This window comes from Dermacentor variabilis, chromosome 10 (genome assembly GCF_050947875.1).
Source record: "Dermacentor variabilis isolate Ectoservices chromosome 10, ASM5094787v1, whole genome shotgun sequence".
NCBI lineage: Eukaryota > Metazoa > Arthropoda > Arachnida > Ixodida > Ixodidae > Dermacentor > Dermacentor variabilis.
This window is the reverse complement of record NC_134577.1, coordinates 12,291,980-12,312,169: the sequence shown is the minus strand read 5'-3', so window position 1 is coordinate 12,312,169 and position 20,190 is coordinate 12,291,980. Positions and strand designations below refer to the sequence as shown.

The 20,190-nt window shown below is 46.9% G+C and overlaps 1 protein-coding gene across 1 annotated transcript in view; it reads left to right on the top strand.

Annotated features, from left to right (window-relative positions):
• LOC142559900 (uncharacterized) overlaps positions 1-20,190 on the top strand; it is a 126,338-nt gene that overhangs the window by 71,661 nt on the left and 34,487 nt on the right. Inside the window, exon 2 of the mRNA XM_075671588.1 lies at positions 17,764-17,920. Coding sequence (XP_075527703.1) covers positions 17,764-17,920 — 157 coding nt within the window. The remainder of the gene's footprint in view (positions 1-17,763; positions 17,921-20,190) is intronic.

Below are 20,190 nucleotides of genomic sequence, written 5' to 3'. Positions count from 1 at the left end.
TCGATCGGCGAGCGCCGATAATGGTGCCAATGATGGCGCCTCCTCGTCGCCCATCCTCCGGCTGGGCGCTTGTCCGCCCGCCGCTAACCTGGTGGGACGCGAGGAAACGGCCCCTCTCTCTCTCTATCTCTTCACGACGCGCTTCTGCGTGGGTGGCTTCCCCTTCTCCTCCGCGGCCACATTTCTCCCGCGCGCGGAGGAGGTGCTGCTGGCATTCGCGCATGCTCTTTTATCATCATCATCATTTATTTACCCTTAAAGGCCCTCGGGGACGTGTTATATAGGATGGGGAGAGTGAGAGAGGAAAACGCGAAATCAGAAAGCGTCGCTCACGTGGTAAGCAGTAAGTGTAAGGAACGGTGATTGCGTTGCTCGATGTATTGACGACATAAATGGAAGTTAGGTAAAGTTGCAAAAAGAAGAAGAAGAAAATGGAAATGGCTATGCGACGCGCGCTAGGACTCTGCGTTGTATCATCGGGGAGTGCTCAAACATTGGCGCTTAGCGAGGACGAGTGCTACTGCCTCAGCAGTATAAGCACGTCGTTCCTTCCAGGCCTTTATATATACCGGGTTTTTCTGCGAAGACTTTCAGTAAGGTTTAAAGATCATCTGCGACAGATAGCGCAAATCTAGTCCATGAGCTGGTCTACTCGAAGAGGCGGACATTACTTGCAAAAGAAATCCAAATACCTAATCTACTGATTAATAAACATGCTGTAATTAAACTTTTAACAAGTTACCTTACGTCACATATTAGAATTTACACATCTTTTGCTCGTGAGACCGTAAGGCGTATCCACTTGAAAAGCATTCTGTGGATGATATCGTTTTCTTGATACGCGCCATCAAACTTGCTGTAAACACGCACTATCGCTCCACTTTTTTTAAACAAAGCGCTGTTTTAACCATTTAAGCACAGATGTAACTGGACCGCATATCTATTCCTTCGTAAGGTTCGGGAATTAATATCTCGAAACTGGTGTCATCTTGAGAATTCGTTCCAATTGGATCTACCTAGCGAACTTCCAGGCTGCAAGTTATAAATTGCAATATTTGCTGTAAATTAATTATTTAAAACATAAACAGTGATTTTTTTAATTATTGAAGTATGCACTTCGACTGCTCGCCCAGATAATGTTCGCCTGTTTGGGCAGTTCAGCTCAATGATTAAAATTGCGCTAAATGCAACGGACATTTTTTTTTTAAATAACATGTTACTCAAAGTTTTCGCAGACACCCCTGGTATATCATCAGTACATAAAGCCAACAGATAATGAAGCCAAGGAAAGCATCGGGAAAATTAGCTGTGGTTGAAACTGAAAAGTAGAAAATAGGAAAGGAAAGGGAAATGAAAGTGGACGAAAATATAATGTGTCGCCGGTAGGAGCCGAACCCACAACCTCCGCATTACGCGCGTGTTGCACTACTAATTGTGCTACGGCAACAACCATCAATCCGTCCACTAACTCGGGTATGTATTTAAGCTCCAAGGGCTAGGTCTACTAAACATAAATACCTAAATTAGTGGACGGACTGAAAGGCCTCGCCGAACCACAATTATTGGTAGTGCGACGCACGGTTAATGCGGAGGTTGCGGGTTGCGGCGGCACGTTACCTTTTCGTTCACTTTCATTTCCCTTTTATCATTATTTTCTACATTTCAATTTCAACCACAGCTAATTTTCCCGATGCTTTCCTTGGCTTCATTGTCTGTAGGCTTTATGTGCTGATGATTAACAAAACCGACCCCCCCCCCCTCCCCGGTTTCCCTTCTCCCGTTATATACATGGGAAAAATGTACACCGTAAGGAATCACTTATCCTGCACTTCCGCTAAAATTCGGCATCTTTGATCAACGTTTTCGGTACCGTTCACGCAAGTCGTGCCTAAGAACCCAGACACTGAATAGTCACATGATGTAATTACAATTTGCTTCTATTACTAAAAATTATTCTCGCGCTGAGTCGCGTACCTCAGGACCTTATTAAAGTTTTGCATCCATCCATTCTCGCTTGTAAATAGCGCGTTATACTCTTTTGTATTCTGTGTAGTCTCATCTCTTCATACGCTCATCACAGTCTACTTCAAGGTCCCTTGTGAATGTCTGTGACTTTGTTTACAAACTAATTTCAGTGCAACTTTCCTTTGCCTTTCATATTTAGATGTTCGTGGGTGTGTTGAACTGTGTCCTGTGGATGTCTTGCGCTATGACATAGTTTCTTTTCATTTTGTTACTGCATATATATATATTTATATTGTTGGATCTGCTATGCAAAAACAAGTAGCCGTCACCATTACAGGGCAATGGTGACGGCTACTCAGAGTTTCTCTCACCCAGAGTTTCTCTCAAAGGTTGTGAGCTGGTTAGGCGCAGTTTGCAGTTCTTTCCCCGTTTTCGATTACACACGAAGAGACGATTTTAAAGAGCTTGATTAATTATTTTTGTTTCGTTCTTACATAGGTGGCTCTCTTGTGAAAAAACAATTTCTGTTGTTTGACCCTCGAACGGGAAAACATGTATTACATATTTGTAGAAAGGATCATGTGCGGTGCATTAGACTGTGCGTGATACAGCAATACCCATGTGTGTCCGTATTAACAGAAGCACCTTACGGTAGAATTGTCCGTAAGAAAAAAAAATCAATCCTGATGCTGTACTGGCGAATGCGGTAGGCCGATGGCAAAGAACAGTTACGAGGGAGAAGCTTTGCGAATTCTGTCCCTGGTTTGGCGACCAAACGACGCAAAGTTGAAGCACGAAAGCAAGTCTGTCACTATCGCGTCGTTCCATAAGATTTGGTTTTAAACTTAGCGTCTTGGTGTCATCAGCAATGAAATAAAAGGCTTAAGAAGAATCGAATAGTGCGTTTGGAAGCACGAGAGATGACACCATGATATGATAATATCATTAAAAATGCGGTATGTTCATGAAGTCATAAATTGTCACAGTGTAATTGTCACGGCGTTTAGCTGAGCATGACGCCACTGGTTTTCGCCGTGCCTATTTGAGAAGGCTTAGATTACGCAGGCCCCTCAGAAGCGACGATTAGTAGTCATTACAAGTCATCATTAGTCATTATTAACCTCTACCAATCTCTATCATAACGTTATTATTCACTAACTGTCACTGTCAATCATTTTTCATTCTTTAATCTGTCTTCATATGGCGTGATGACGCTTCGGCGGACGCTCCGGCGTTCGCCTTAAAATCCGTGGCGAAATGCATGGATGTTACAGGTAGCACATACCCGCACTACACTTTCCACAGTGAGGACAAATGTATGCTGGAACATCAATGCATCAATGACTCTTCAGTAATTCAGCTCGTGTGAAACATTTGCAATGTGTATGTGCCACAGGGGATTTTAATAAGTCTATTTCCACTGAAATAGGTAACCAAGTACATTAATGTAGCTCTTGCCGATTTATATGGCTAGTTGCATTTCACAATAATCATTATAGAAAGAATATAGAGTGCCGCACAACACCCTGTTATCTTAGTTGAAGCTGAACAGAAAATTTAGTCAAGAAAATGCGAAATAAACAAATCGCAGCGTTCAAGAAAAATAAAGCAAGGACCGAAAAGGGCGGAGCAGAGGTGATCCGAGGCACAAACAGTAGACAAACAAACCACTTGAACGCCTAAAAGATGCAAAGGATTGGGCAGGCGCTACATTTCCATTTGACAAGGAATACGCGCCCCGATACGTATTACCTGTCTGTATAGTGACAGCTGAGAAATGATCTCGGCAATTTCTCGCAGAGATGCGGCATTGTCTTTTTTCTTTATATTGTGAGTTCTTTCCCGCACGAAGAACATTGGATGGGCCATTTTCTTACGGTCGTCGCCTCCAGCTTGGCTACGAGACTGAACGGCTTGCTGCAGGGATGAACATTTACGTGCTGTTTCCCGTGGCACTTGTTCACGTGTTTTCTTCTTGCCGACGTCTGCGTATAAAAGAGCTCCCAAGTTAGCTTTCCTGGGGCTGTTTAGACGGCTTTTTAAGAAATATGAGTCGCTTGAAATACACTTATTTGTTTATGGAAATAAATAACGCGCCAGCAACAAGGCATTCCTCGTCTAAAATATATTGGGCAGTTTCTCCAAAAAGGCGAAGCATTGACAGCAACAGCAAGGTCTCGCATCGCGCTTCGGCTCCTCGCGCGATGTTCTAACTACACGCAGGGGCGACATGCTGGCGCGACGCTGCAAGCAAGGCAACTCCCGCTGGGGAAGCTTGTCCCTAGATAAAGCTAGTTTACAAGGTAGCGACACTCATTGTTCTTTGCGCCGTCCTCCTCCCTCTCGCGATTACTCTCTCTTTTCTACTTAATTAAAGTGCGTGATTGGTACATTGCTTGCACGTAATGTTCTAAATGGCTAGATGTGATGTTTAATATATTGCAGAAGGTTCAAAACTATACTGCGTTCTATATATAGCAGTCAACACTGTGGAGGCTATGGAGACTTCTTGCAGTGGCTTCGTTCGCACTTGGATATAGTTCTATGTTTTTTGACCAAATATTCGCGCAACAGCTTTTTATATAGGCTCAGTATTGAATGAAACAAGAACGCTTCCTTGCCGGAATTCATTACCGCACCGCGTTTGCGGTTTCTTGCTTCGTCGTTCATCTTACGCGCTTTGGAGTTACTGTTACTTAGTTTCACCGGTTCTCAAACGTTGCCGCAGCGCGACCCGCCCGAAACTACAAAAGCCCAGTTGTAGCCCTCTGGTCCCGCCTAATCGCTTAGAGACGTGTCTTCCAAACGCAATTGCCTACGACGGACGCTGTTGCAGCCAGCGCAGTGACAGCCGAAACAACTGGGAAAGATATGCGAGCGGCCGTGGTTCAAAGAGGGGAAAAAAATAAGGGGGGGGGGGCGCCCCTACAGGCGCGACTGTGCCACGTGTTCCGAGGACGCTACGGACGCGGCGTCGCAGCGTGGCGCCCGATCGTGTCCGGACCAAGAGGGAGGGGGCGACGTACCCGCGATGACGGCAGTCGAGTGCGACCGCCGAAATGGCAAGCCGCGCGGCGGGCGACCATCTGCCGGTTACCCCGACGAGTAAAACCGACCACGCTGACGCAGGCAAACGGCCCGCTTGGCCTTCTTATATTATGCACTGTATATACTTTCTACATATTTAGGGCGACGTCGACGTCTACTGTGCACCCGCCAGCGCCTTGGTCACACTTTGCATACTCGGCAAATCATGTGGCGCTGGGGAACAGCTGTCGTTTCTATTTACTTTTTTCATTTGATAAATAATATTTAGGAAATGTTGGCGTCCTTGAGCGTCCTACTCGAACACTCTCTTTAAAATGTACCAGAACAAGACGGTAGCGAACTAACGAAAGGCCAGAGGAATCGAATTAGTAACATAAAACGCGCACAAGTATAAATATATAAAAAGCAGCTCAGTGATAAAAAAAAAGAATAAAGAGCGAAGTCAGTTCACAGAAAGGCACATGGACTCCGTACCTGATTTTACGCACATTAACTATTCTGCACTCTTTGGGGTGTTACATTGTGACGCGCTGATTACACTTATGGTGTTACCCTGTCAGGCAATTGTACTGTATGCTTCTTCTTTAACATTGTGCACCGGCTACTTTTTTCTCAGCAATGTTATAGGACTTCTGGACACGTGTGGAGTTTCCGATGGGTTAGTACCGGATGCAGCGCGAAAGAAATAAATAAAGAAGGAAAGCCTACGCAGGACTGACGATCATTATCCTTGCGTGACAAAGTTACGTCAAAAGGGCCACAATTTTTGAATACTGTACTACAGTGCTTTGAAACAAATGGCACAGACTATGATATCTATTTTAAAAGGGCGACGTGCTAAAAGCGCATGTTGGTATCCGTAGAGAACCCGAGCCATAACAACAGATTTAATTGCTTTTTTTAGTCTCCCCAAGTGACAGCAGAATCAAATATACGAAATTCTCACGCGATAAATAAAACAGGAGGGGGAACTTTGGAAGAGGCACTAATAACTCTGGTTTTTGTATTTAACGCTCCAACTGGTTGGTCTGCGCGCATCGTTTTGATCACGCAATCGTAAACCTATAGAGTATAAGTCACCCAGAGCCTACCTTTATGTATACATTCCTTTACGTATACATGCTTTTCAACAACCCCGTTCTTAAGGGTGTCCTTAAATGTAGCATAAATAATCATCAACTGACCCGCTCTCTTGGCCGTCGACACAAAGGTCCGTTTCAGTGATGCCAAGCAAAGCAACGCTCCTGATTTATGAACGTTACCGACGTTACCACTGCTATGGTCTTAGTCACGAAGCAGGCAGCGTCATTTCTCCCCAACAATGGTTAGCGTGCGCTGCGCTTGTGGTGTTGAGAGCGTGGAAAAGGACTCCAAGCTATTTCCCAGGATGAATGAGCTGCAAATAGAGTCAGTCACAAAAAAGATATCGTGGGTGTTCGTTGTACTCCGCGCAGCTGTATTATAGATCACGGCTTCGAGCTTGTAGGTCGAGCACAGGTGCGGTCAAGACTGCAGGAAGACGGGCACTCGAGGACTTCGTGCGCACTTTATATTCAGGAAATAAACGGGGGCCCTAAGGACCACGATAAAAGAGCCACCAAATGTTTCCAAATTCAATGTATTTTTACGTTCCTGTAAGCAAATTGTGCGAAGCGCGCAGCTTGTGCCCACTTTAGAAGGAAATACCTATAAATGGTAATTCATAAACGTTATCATTCCAAAGTATTTTGTTTCAAACTTGCATAGATTGCAAAAATAACACTACAAATTTTATGTGAATAGAGGCACACCTGAGACTACTACTTCCCCTCCAAGAACAGCCTGTGAGGAACGCCGTGCTTGTGTTCGCGAAAGTCGTTTTGCTTCTCGAATACACAACTGCAGCAACTTTCACACCATATAACGAACCAACCGCATGGCCATCGCCACTTTTCATGTTCTCAGCGCTAAGCAGAAATAAGCCCACACGATCACCATAGAAAAGCCACAATATTGGAAACGACCATGAACGAACTACGAATTTAGTCGGGGCGCGATTCTTCAATATGTCTTTATACCGTGTCTTGCTGGAGCGATTCTTGAACCAACTGTTCGAAATAAAATGGAAATTAAGAGTGCTGTTACTGCAGGGATTCTCTATGAATACTCCCCCCCATATACGGGTTCTTAGGTACATCTTCCTTGTACAACCGATATAATAGCCTGCACATTAGTTTTGAAGCCCTGTAGTACCTTTTGTAAAAATTGTAACCCTTTTAACACACACCGCAAACTACCGAGCGTTGCATCGGGCAACGTCTACACCCATTTCATTACATTTTATTACCGGTGGCAAGTTTTGAACCACCCAGCTCCCGTAGCCGTGGCTCACGCCCTTTCCACTGTTCTGCGGCTACGGTCGAGTGCGAAAGTCACTGGGCTTGACGAGGTGATTACCAGACAATAGATGCGATGTTTCGCCGGGCTTGTTTGTGTAATGAAGGCACAGACTTGAGGGGAGGAGGGCTTAGCTGGTCAGACATTTCAAAGCAAGACGGAGACAACTAGAAAAGTAGTTCACTTGAAGAAGCCTACGATTGTTTTGTACTCGGTCTATTGTTTTGTTTCAAGAAGGATATGCTGCGTGCATGCAAACCAACTTGCTTTAACTATGAGATTGTGCACATTATTTTTGTTTTCGTATGCTACGAGCCTTTTAATATTATGCAACGCGCGCTAAAGCATAAACTACCGTTGTTTCTACGACAGAGGAACTTGCTACGGATGAATATGTCGCGGTGTATACCATGCTCACAAACTGTATGATCGCTGCCCTAACAGTTTGAAGCTAGTTTTAGGTAGTCTCTAGTCTACGGGAACAACGCGACAAAGCCGTACTAAGAAAAGGAATGCGGACACTCGAGTACCGTTGCAGCTGCTACACGGCTACGACATTTGCGATGACATGATCGCGTATGGGAGCCCTTGCTTCATGTTGTGGCCTTCGTATCGTACAATCACTGAGCAACTATCCTATCTTGATACCAAGCCGGAGAGGCGGAACCACGTCAACGTATGAATTCTAGTAGCTTTATTGCCAAATGCCCATGGATAAATAGAAAGCTAAATAAGCAATTTTATCGACGAAACTTCATACAATGACTTATTCGTGTCAGTGCGGATGTAAGGAATTTTCCGACCTTTGCAGAAGATTTTGACTAGACACACGTGCTTTTGCCATAACGTCGTCGGCCTAGCGTTCCAAACGTAGCCATAAAAGAGTACACCACCGAGCGGCACAGGGTGCATTGGCACGTTCAAGGTTCCGATTGGCCCAGCTTCCCCTCAACCAATCTGGCTTTCACAACACCGCGCGGATTCAGCGAGAAAGAGTGCCTAAGTACTCGAAAGCTGCGACCGGTATACCACAGCCGGCACAGACGAGGCGGGGTGGGGGCAAGTACACATTGAAGTCCTCGCTCGAACTCCAGAAAAGCCCACGCGCTGGCGAGCGAGCCTCGCAGATTGCCTGATAGGCGAGTGTGCGACGCAACAAAGGAGCTGCAGGCTCGCATCTCCGCCGGCTCTTCTTCGCCGATCCTCTTTGTGCGTCGGTTGGCGCGCGCCATTGTGCGCGAGAGATGAAAATGCTCGGGGCGAAGCTGGGGCCGCACGAGCGTGCCGCAGCGCGAACGTGTCGATAGTGGGCGAGGGGTGCGGAGACGTGTACACACCTGCGCCGGATGCGGCGGCCGCAAACAACAACGAGGCTGGCCGCACGCATCTCGAGATATTTCTCACCGCGCGAACTGAAATAAAACGTATCGAGTACCGGGGTCTGGATGTTGGAGCGAGCGAGAACTGTTCGTTTATGTTTTATTTATTAAACCATTGCGGCGCCGTGATACATTTGTGCTCGGGCTACATTTCTATAGAGGCGATACCCGTTTCTTTTCCGCCGTACGCCTGCTTCTTATTGTGCTGTTATCACGTTCAACAAGCAGCGAACTGTTTTTTCAAGTGTTGCCTTAAAAAGAAGCGGCGAGACCTTTGTGGTCAATTATTAAAACCAATTCAATGCGCTTTAGATATATTCAGTCTCCTTTCTGCGACAACTGGTTTACAGAATTTCTTTATGCGGAAACAGCTGACGACGCATATGCGTAACAAAGACGTATCGATTGTCTCCGTGTTGTTTTACTTTAATCTAAAATGTCTGGCGCCGTTGAATGGTGCGATATAATCGGCGTATCTGCGAAACAAGCGTAGTACCTGGTTTAGTTTGCCTAATTCAAGCTTCTATTAGAATTACTTATTCAAGGCGTTTCTACGATGTAGTTTAAAGCCTTCATTATGATTTCTTAGAGGCATTCGCAGGAGAAGCAATGACAGAGAGCCTTAGACGATTTTCGCAGTTGCAACTTAACGACCGGGAAAATAAAGTAACACTAAGATGTAGCGGGCGTGTGCAACATTCTGCCACCTCGTAGAAGATTACTTGCAAGGACAGCGACAGCGAATGTTGGTTACTGTTTCTGACAGAGACGACAGTATCGATAAAACCGGGTAAATATCAACTTACCAAGGTTATTGTATTGTTTTTTGTAGCTTTCTATATTGGTATTGCTGTAAACGGGTAAGCAGCAACCGACCAAGGTTGCAACCGAGACAAAATAGCAAGTGACAGACTATGAAAGCGAGCAATATTATGACCGAAGTAGCCAAGTAAGCAATTGCATTCAGCAGAGAATACGGATAAAAAACATAAAGTTGCCGCAAAACTTAACCTCCGTGCCATCTTTAAGAGGAATCTTTAGCTCGGGTGCTCGTATCTAAATATATGTAAAAGGAGAATTCGTGTTTCTCGGCAGCCACTGCATCAAATTTGACGAGGTTTGTTCCATTTAAAAGAAAAAAAAATGACTTAAGATCTAGCGACTGTTGGTTTTGAATGTTTTATTTAGGTCATCAATTTTCTTTTATTTTTTAAGTTGGGCAAGAATCGAAAAGCTTCAGAAAACGAAACTATCAGCAATGAAAAATGATACCACAATTATGTGAACTGCATATGCAGTAAAGGTGCATCTACAGTGGACAAAGTTGATGTGTTACACATGAATCTCAAAATAATTACTAATGTGGAAATACAGCTTTTGCAGAACCCTTGTACACAACGTAACAAACTCACGTAAGATACAATCTGACATATCGAATTTGTCCGCTTTCAATGATCTAATAGGTGCCGTTTACAAAACCGCGATATCTGTTCTTGACACAGAGCTATGAATTTGTAAACTTCGTGCTTCTATCTTTATTTTTCAAGCTTTCGAATTTTTGAAAATATTTTTAACAAAACTCAGGCCCTAAATCGAAATTCCGCTTGCAACAGTCACTAGAATTTAACTTCCTGTCTCAAATGCAACAAATCTTATTAAAGCAGGTTCAGGGGTTATCCGAGAAACACGTTTTTCCGTGTTACATGTATTTGAATAGGCCGCGTCGGAGCTGGGCCCAAGCTAAAGCGTCCTCTTAACAGTGAAAGCTGTCCGAGACTTTGGTTTTGCAACTTGTCGTTACGAATCGTTTTTAATTGCGCCTATCAATATTTTATTGTGATGATAACGTGCATATGTACGTCAAGCTAGGCGGCAAACAGCTTCAGTTCTTAACGGTGACACCGAGCTTCCGGTTCGGTGGTAGCGTATTATTTTTCATAGAAGCTCTGCACGCCATACGTATGTGGGCGGTATGCATGTATGTTATGCAGCGTTTATGTGCAAATGCATTTGGAGTTCACATAAAGACGCTGGTTACAACATGGAGGCGCGCATTCGGTTCGAAGAAAATCACTTTTGGATCCTGTTACCGTGGAGTCGCCTGCCCATGTCGTCCTGTGTTCCTGCTTGTCCCTGTGTCATTTTTTTTTTTTGCGTTCTGTATCCCAGTTTGTATGTTTAGAATTATTTTGCTACAATGGCACTGCTTACAATATCGAACACAAAGCGCTGCTTAACAGCTGCGGAAGTAAGCTTGCATTGAAATGCTTGATCGTTTTCACTACGAATAGCCTTCTTGAAATAGTCAGACCAGTTTTCTTTCCAGCTATCTAGCTATCCCACCAAAAATGCGGACCAATTACGAAGGTAGCGCAGTATGAAAAATTGGGGCCGTACACGTGTGTTCGTGCAAGAGGGCATGTGCTGCTGCGGCCACTGGGTATGTGCTACCTTTCAATGAACGTATTTGATGACGAGAACTTGGGTAACTGCTATGAGCCAGTACACGGACATCACGGCTGCGATGCCGCCGGAAGGCGCGACGTAATCAGAGGGAAGCGCGAGAAATACGCATACCTGGATAGTCATCGCAGATAAATTCTAAACGTATTTTTTTATTAATGTTACGCAGGTTTAGGAACAATTTGATAACTTCCACCAACATTTAAGCACAGCCATGTGTTTTGAGGTATGGATGATATTGTGGCGCAACTTAAAAGTGGGCAGACGAGGGCATGTTGACAGCAGAACAATGCCATTTCGTAATGCATTTACTGCATTTGTGATAATGTGTGATGCGTTTCCGTAACCTTCATGCGAAGAGGAGTAAGTGGCACCATATTCCAACATATATTTGGCGATATCATTGGCAGCTAGCGCTTTACAAACGCTATGCACTTCCCATTCACTGCGCATTACTGCTATGTGAGGAATTTTGCGGCTAAATAATAGCAATGAATCCAAATAATAGCATGCGTTTGAACATTACCTAAAGACCATTTCTCTGCTTACGCCGACCCTGGCAAGCTTCTGGTTATCCTCACAGAATAGATCGGACATGAAAGGCAACGGCGAGCAGCCGTAGTTTCGCAAGACAGAAGCCCGCAAATTTTCAACAATTTTCCTCTGCGGCTATTCACAAATTTAAAAATCAATTTCGTCGTATATTACAGGAAAAACTAAATATTTGTTTTCAAGCACAATACACATTTATTTTAATCGAAAGCATAGAAATAGGCGTGCCGCACGTTGAGCCAACCAGAAATAGGACACCGAACCAGAAATCTTGGGTTGCTGGCGCACTGCTGCGTGTAAAATTATCCCTACACCCGAAGCGGGCTTTGCCACAACTTAAGTGTTTATGCGGCGAAGCAAGCACGCCTTCTCGGGGTTGCAGTCATTCGCTGAGTTGCGTTCGTGGCATTTTCCCTTTTAGCCTGTTTCTTCCCTGCAAAACGTCGTAGTTTTCAGAGAACCGTGTAAAGGCGACGTTTCGCAAGAAAGCTCCACAAACACGACAAGAGGAGGCTCCGATTGGGCTACTAAACCATCTGCTTGATGCCGAGCTCTCCCCGGATGTCTCGAAGCCAGTGACGTCTCCTTCGCGGGACAGAATACGTCTAAGCACAGGCGCAGCCAGCACCTCCAGGCACACATGCTTTCCCGAGCACGACGGAGGGCGGCGGGGCTGTCCGCTCGTGGCACCGATAGGAGGGCGGGGTGTTCGGCGGGGAAGCATCCGCCATGAGTCACGATCCGCGCACGACGGCGGACAAAGCGAGCTCCGCGCGCGTCGGTGCGCTGGAATCGATGCGGCGGCAGCGGACGGGAGCGCGCGGCATGGGACCACCACGTCGGCCGGGGACTCCGGCAGATTTGTTACCCAGCGAACCGTCCTGCGAGCAGCGCGCGGAGAAGAACCGGGAGGGGGGAGCGCACGCTTTTGTGCCTCGTGCCGACGCTGCTGCTGCTTCGCGACTGATCCACCGCCATATTTGCGTGCACCACTGGGAAAGTTAGCCCGTGTTCGTGGCGCCCTGCTCACTATCAGCTCGCAAGCGAAGTACATTCAAGGCTCGGACCCCATTTTAGTTTAGTGCATGGGACCTGTTCAATGTGCCTCCAAACGGGCGACATTATTTCTTTTTTCTTCTTTCTGCTTAGCAACATCCAATTGACATTGGCTCTCGCAAAGAAGCCGTACTTGGTTGAACGATATCAGCTCAAAAGAACTCGCAACTGTTGTGTTAATCGCGAAACCGCATAAATCATGCACACTATACTCCTGTTATTGCTTTTATACTACTCTTCTGTAGCAACAATTACTTTGCTCTAACGTCCTCTGTACACCGAAGATGCTAGTCTGCTCGCGTGATTGTAGTCGTGCTTGCGTATTCATAATCACGGAGTGCGCGCGCAGTACATTAAGGAATCAGGCACGGCCTATGTAGACTGCATGATGCGGTGTGTTTACACTATGGACAAGACATTGTACATTTAGTCACCACAATGGCATATGTCAGGCCGAGGCTGAAAGCAGTAGCGAATGCCTAATAAGGTGGGCGTAGCACATTGGCCGACCTTTGCAGTTCCGACAATGATGATGCCGACCGAGGACTGACGTGTGGTCGTATTTGTAGCCATATACAGGACAGAACATATGGTGTTGCTGTTGTTTCGGCGTTATCGCTTTGTGGATGGTTGCAACAGTTCTGATAGATAAAAGCGATGCGAAATGTTCTGTTATATGATTAAAATGTATGAGTTTTGACGGGTAGAGATTATTGTATTCAAATAGAAACTGTCATTAACATTTGTTGGCACTGGGTCACTACAGACTATGTTAAAGTAAATTGTAACCACGAAGTAGGGCATAAGAAGATGAGGGCTTCGGTAGTAGACAAGAAACAGTCACAATGACTGCGCCTGATGTGGAGGGTAGACAGCGTCGGTAGTTCAAACAACGAGTTCGTCGATTGATCACACGGTGGATCGATTCTTGACAATTGTAAGCTCCAGGTCAATAAGCCGTACGTGGCGCGGACTTCGTGCATATATGAACCATCGATCACTCCATTGGCTCAATCGCCGACGGCTACGTTGTCTAGAGACAAAGTTTACTTCCTTAGCCTTCCGCGTAGTCGAAAATGTACAAGCGGAACGCTATGCATAAGATGTATGAAGAAATAAGGCAGCTCTGCTGCACCTACCTCACGTTTTGTAAAACGGCTTGTATTTTTGTATCCTTTCTTTTAGTTTTGTCACATTCTAGTGAATGACATCTAGCAGTAGACGGTAAGGCGTCATTGCTTTAAATATTTTGTGCCCTAGACGAATAAAAACAAGAAAAGCAAAAATAACAGAGTGGGAGAGAAGGAAGCCCGCACGCGCGCTTCACCTCTGAAACGAGGAATGTGGGAGGAGCCGCGGCAGCGAGTGAAGGGAATTCAATCTGTCACGCACGGGATTACGCGTTCACTCCCCAGCTCGGCCCCAAGCTGCACCGAACTAGCGCGGCGTGTCCAGCCTGTGAGCGGCACAATGCGCGGCCGGCGCCGATAAGAGGCCTTTAATAGCGGCGCGAGCTCGCGGACTGGGTTCCGCGCGCTTTGCTGCCTTTAGCGGCGGCGGTGCGCACTATCGTTTTATGCGCGCGCTGCGGCCACACAATGAGTGCCGATTCGTGGCCTGCTGCCCAGTTGCGCGGAAACGAGATTGCTGTTCCCGCCGCAACACATCCCCCCTCCTTCCCTCTTTCCGAACCCCCTCACGTTCTCGGACTCGCGGCCAACGACGGTGCCGCGCGATGAGGCTAGAATGCCAGGAGCGTCCGGCATCGCGCTTCTGTTCTAGCAGGCCGATCGGTCTCCGAAGCTATACGCCTGACCGAATAAGTCGGCGCTTCCTGTCCCGAAAGAGAAGGCAAGCAGCGCGGTACAGAATGCGCGGGAGGTTGTTGGCACCGTCTAGCTCGTGGCGTCAACAAAACTGTGCAACACTGCGAAAGGCCAAGCTCTCGTCTTCCAATCGGCCCAGGGAGGGCGCCGGCTCGTTTACTTTTACCACGGCGCAAAAGTCGAAGCACAGTCTCGCCTGCTGTAGACGACGCTGCAACACATTGGCTGTGTTTATTTTCGCTGAATAAAGACAGCAGCTACACGCACTCTTGAGTAATTACGGTAAAGGATTCGATGCTAATGCTTGGGAACATGTACCTTACAGAATTTCACAACCTGTTTTGGTTTCTGATAACACTGAACTTACTGCGTGCACTCGAAACCGAGGCTACGCGATAATACAAACGCCTTCATGGGATTAGACATATAGTACTACGTGGTGAGGCGCACAGGACCTGCAAATGAGCGTACAATGTAGGTTTGGGAGGAATGGTTAACACGCAGTATGAGTTAAGAATGCTTAAATCGCAGCAGGGAAATGGAGTCGGGGAGGGGTAGGCACAACTAAACATCCCACTGTTTCAACGCGCTTATGCTCCAAAACGCCGCGAGAAGTTTATGATTTACGACAAACGGTACGAGCGCACTTCTTAGACGAGAGAGAGAGAATTTATATTTTTGAAAGAAGGCAGAGGTCAGCCTTAGCTAGCGCACTCTAGCCTGCTGCTCTGCACAGGGGAAGGGGTAACGGGGACTTCTTGTAGACAGTTGTGCACTTGCTTGGGCGGGCCATTTGTTCGAGCATGATGCTCGGCTGTGTGGAAGAAGCAATGGAGCTAAGTATTTATAGTCTTCACTGGTGCCACTTGCGTTCCCACGAAGGAGCGGCCGAAACGCTTGCAGTGGCCCCCGCGCGTGTTTTGCGGAAATCAAGTTTTGTTCTGCAGAAATCAAGTTTTCATCGTCGCGAATCTTCAGTTCTGAACGAAGCTAAGCGCCTGCCGCGTCATTTCAAGTCCCGCGACAGCCGTCCGGGAGATGCGGGAGCACATACGAAGAATGTGGCCGTCCTTTATCAGGGAGAGAAACTTGGAAGAAAAGAGGACGCTCAGAAAAAAGTCACGCGCATCGGCCGATTCAACGCGCGAACTCAACGCAGTTCGCAGTGTCTTCCGGTTTCCCGCCTTCACCGGATGTTAAGGAAAGGAGTACGCCAAAACTGTCCCGCCTGAATCTACTTGGAGACGTCAAAGTACGCGTACGGTTAAGGCGCAGTTAAAGTAGACTTCCGCATTGAAACCTGGTGTAGACTGAAATCTTTAGCGGATGTACGCCGCCCGTCTTGCAATTTACGAGTCACGAAGGAAAATGCCCAGGCATTTCCTCTCAGTTTGTCTGCAGATACGAGAATGAAAGTCTGTGTTGCGCGAGATGCACGAGTTGACTGCGAGGAAACTTTTCCTTATGGCTAACACGTTTGACAAGCACATTAGCGGTTGATATAATACATGCGCCCGAGTGGTGGCGCGCTTCCGTTTGCGACTACAAACCAGTGCTATCTACAACTCATGGCACCAAAATGTGATGGCGCATATCCCTTGCTGAAAAAAGTGTTGTTACTGTCGGTGAGTGGCGTGATGTTCACTTTATGAATATATTTATATATCTCCCATTTACCATTGTCTTGCGCTAGCTGATTCCAAGTTGTGTCTGCGAATTTTCTAATTTCATCACCCCACCTAGTTTTCTGCCGTGGCCGATTGCGCCTCCCTTTCCTTGGCAGTCATTCTGCAACTCTAATGCTAATCTACCCTACGAATTACATGACCTGCCCAGATACAATTTTTTCTCTTTATATCAACTAGGATATCTGCTATCCCCGTTTGCTCTCTGATCCACACCGCTATCTTCTTGTCTCTTAACGTTAAGCCTAACATGTTTCGTTCCGTCGCTCTTCGCGCGGTCCTTAACTTGTTGTCTAGCTTCCTTGTTAAGCTCCAAGTTTCTGCCCCATATGTTAGCACCGGCAGAATGCAATGATTCTACACCTTTCTTTTCGACGACAGTGGTAAGCTTTTTTATAGCCCATCTTTATAAACGTGCTCCTGTACAGACTCTAGAGGATGACTGGCAATCCTGAATCCTTGTTTCCTTGGCAGGCTATCTGACTTTGCAGGATCTTTGACTTTTGCATATTTATCTTCAACCCCACCCTTACCCTTCATCGGTTAACGTCCTCAGTGATTTCTTGTAATTTGTCCCCAGTGTTACTGAGTATATCTTATATATTTAATTCAGGCGACAGTTGAGCAAAAAAGTGGCGCTTGATACAATGTCTCGCATCCGCATGATTGCTTAGCCTTAGCATTTTTTTGCGCCTTTAATGGCTGCCTGCATAAAGGTTTAAGATGCAGCATGCTTATTTGAACCAGCTGTATTCTACGCAGCAAATATATAGAAAAAGGCTGGAATTGTCGACTCAATTGTGCTGTTTTCCATGTCATTTTATGCCAGTAAAGTGGCGGTATAAGCCTACAGTACAGCGCTGATCTGTGTACTACGTAATTTGACTTCTATTGCGATGGGTACTTGCCTTAAGGCGTAATGTCTCCTTTGTATGATATGTGTGTTCTGTAATGCTTCAGTTGTATATGAATTCAAGCATTGTTTTGTGATATATGTTGTCATATACTTAGCGGTAGCGGAGGCCTGCTTGCAGTAGGAGAATTCGCACTTTTTATTCACTGTTTTCAAGCTTAGCAGGAAGAAGTATATATTCCGTGAACCTACTAACGCATAACTGTATTTAGATTAGCAAATATGTTACTCCAGCTTTCTGTGGTTACGCATATTATCCCAGCTTCTGTAGACCCGCAACGATGACATTTCTAGGGAGCTTATTTTGAGACTTTGCCGGACAAACGACTACTTTCTATGATTCCGTTAGTTTCGGCGACATTTGGGTGCATTCTGTCATTCATGAAACAACAGCTTTTCATTTGCCCGTTTAGAACACGTTGCGCGCGTTGTGCGCGCACTGGACCCTTCGTGGACATTGCTTACCATGCCCTTGACACCCCCTGTTTTCGTGTTTGCAGACCCGGGTCGCGGAGGAGGGTGCGAGTTTCCTCAGCGCTGGCGGGGCGTCTGGTTCCAGAAGGGCGCCCACCCGGCCATCAGCATAGAGCGCACGCAAATCACATTCAAGGGAACCTGCGTCCAAGCAGACGGAGACATGTTCCTCATAGAAGACAGGTATACTTCCGGATTTCTTTTTCCTTACCTTGCTAATCGCTTGCGTGACCACGCAAATGAATGTCTGACGGCTCTTCATTATTCAAGCTAAATACCTTCGCGCTATAGACCAGAAGCACTGTTGGTTGTAGTTGTGCATTGTTGCAAACGTTATCATATTGACTGGGCCAACGCGACCAACCAACAACCGCGGACGAACGAGAAGGGCCGGACCAAAGCTACAAGAAATAAATAAATAAATAACTAATCGTATAGCGCGCTGAGCCACCGAACCCCTCTAAGCGTCTTTTATATGAAAACGTATCTGTTCCACGAGCGGAAACGGGCGAACTGACGGGGTTATATGATGAGTGCTCGAACACTGCGCTGGGGTATCGGATCTGAAGGCTGCTGGAGCCAAGGAGGCTCTATATTTAAATGATAAGTGAGGGTTCACTGACGTAGATATGCTTATAAATAGAAAGACAGTAACATTATCAACACTGGTTCGCGCACGATGTTGGTAGCGACCTATAGAAATGAGAACATTTCCAACAGAAACAGAACATTCCGCACTTATGCCTGCTGATCTCGACAGTGTCACAGTGGGCGCTCCCGCTGCTACAGCAAATTCCAAAACAAGTCTAAAACTTTGGGCTCACTGCGTCCACAAACATCCGATCTTCCTATTTGGATTGAGCATCGTGTATCGTGTTTTATCAGCAGGTCGGTGCAATCGTCGAATGTCGAGCCTTCAACTCGAGCGTGTAACAAATTGTCACACGACCAAGCTGCCCCACAGTCGTCGCCGCTGGCCGCTCACGACATGTTGGATCTAGCCGCCATCGGAATTCGCGAGCGGCCGCTCTGATGAGTTCCATCCGCGAAGATCGGCGTCATCGGTGTCATTCCGGCGCCATGGTGTGACGCGCGCCAGGTGCGGGGTCGCTCCGAACAAACGGCTCGGAACAATGAGCAGGCGCGGGGCTCATCGGCCTCTCGATCCGTGCGATGGCTGCTCTCTCTGGCTTTGGCTTCCGCCTGCCCAGAAACCAGACGACGTTGCGCACGGCGATCGGGGAGGGAGAGGCGGGGGAAAAGAACGGGTCTGTCTTTTCGGTGAAGCGCCATCGAAGCTTCTCTGGAAGGCCGCCAGCAAAGCGACGCCCGCCGTCCGCTGGAGGGCGCGTTGATTTGTTTCGGGAAATTTGGGGGCAGCCGAGCGAGTGCACCAACGGCGGCGGCTGAAATATGTGTGCGCGACGCCGTTAGCCATCCCATTGATTGGCGGCCCCCGGCTCGAGTCGAGGGGGAGGGCTGGTTTCGACGTCTCGTTGTCTTCCTCCCCCCTCCGCTTCCTATCCTGCTTCCGCAGCTGTCCCGCGGTTCCGCTCTTCACGGAAGCGCGCGACAGGCCGGCCGTGATTGATTCTGCCCTTTGAGTGACGTGTTGTTCCGCGCCCGCAAGTATGGTTTTGGGCGCAGCGCACGTGTATACGCTAAACTGCCACTGAGGCGCTTCGCCTCGCGTTTTTTGGCCATTTCTCCTTTATTTTTGCTGGTTACGTTTCCGTTTCCGACGCCGAGCGGCGTTGAATCGCAGTTTCCCGTCACTTCACTTCCTCGCGCCGCTGCCGGCAACGCTGATCTGTGGAAATTGCCCCGCCAGAAAGTCGACGCGGTCAGCGGGCAAGAATTTCGCGCCCTGGTGGATCAAACTATGCGGAACACGAGTTTCCGCTCGTACCAAGCCGGCTGGGCACAACGGACACGGGAACGAGAATGTGAGGCGCCTCTCAAGGCTGCGAAACTCATGTAAATCTAGTGTCAAAGAGCTGGACCAGTACGCGCTGACGTTCAACGAGAACTCGCACAATGCGTTCGCGAACTCCTGGACGCGCTGATCAATTCGCAAGTTTGCCACGCAATTAACGCTCTTGCAGTCTTTCGACGTTTTTGTTCGTCCTGCACGTAGCCACCGCCGCAATGTTTCTCTGATACTCTGATATTTCTGCAAATATCTCCAGTAGCCATTAAAGGATGTTTATCCTCTCCTCTCTCTCTCTCTCTCTGACATTTCATACAGATATGTGCAGTGTGTACTGTTTTACGCTACGTACAACTTTGCAGCGACTTAAAGCGAATGAGAGCTCTTGTTCTTTTTTTTTCATGAATATTGTTTTCAAATTACTGATGAATATCGCGACGCCATTTGTCTTTGTACTTTCTTTAGAGAAGCCGGCAGCAAGCCATTTGGACTAGTGTAAAAGTGAATGAAAGCGAAAATGACT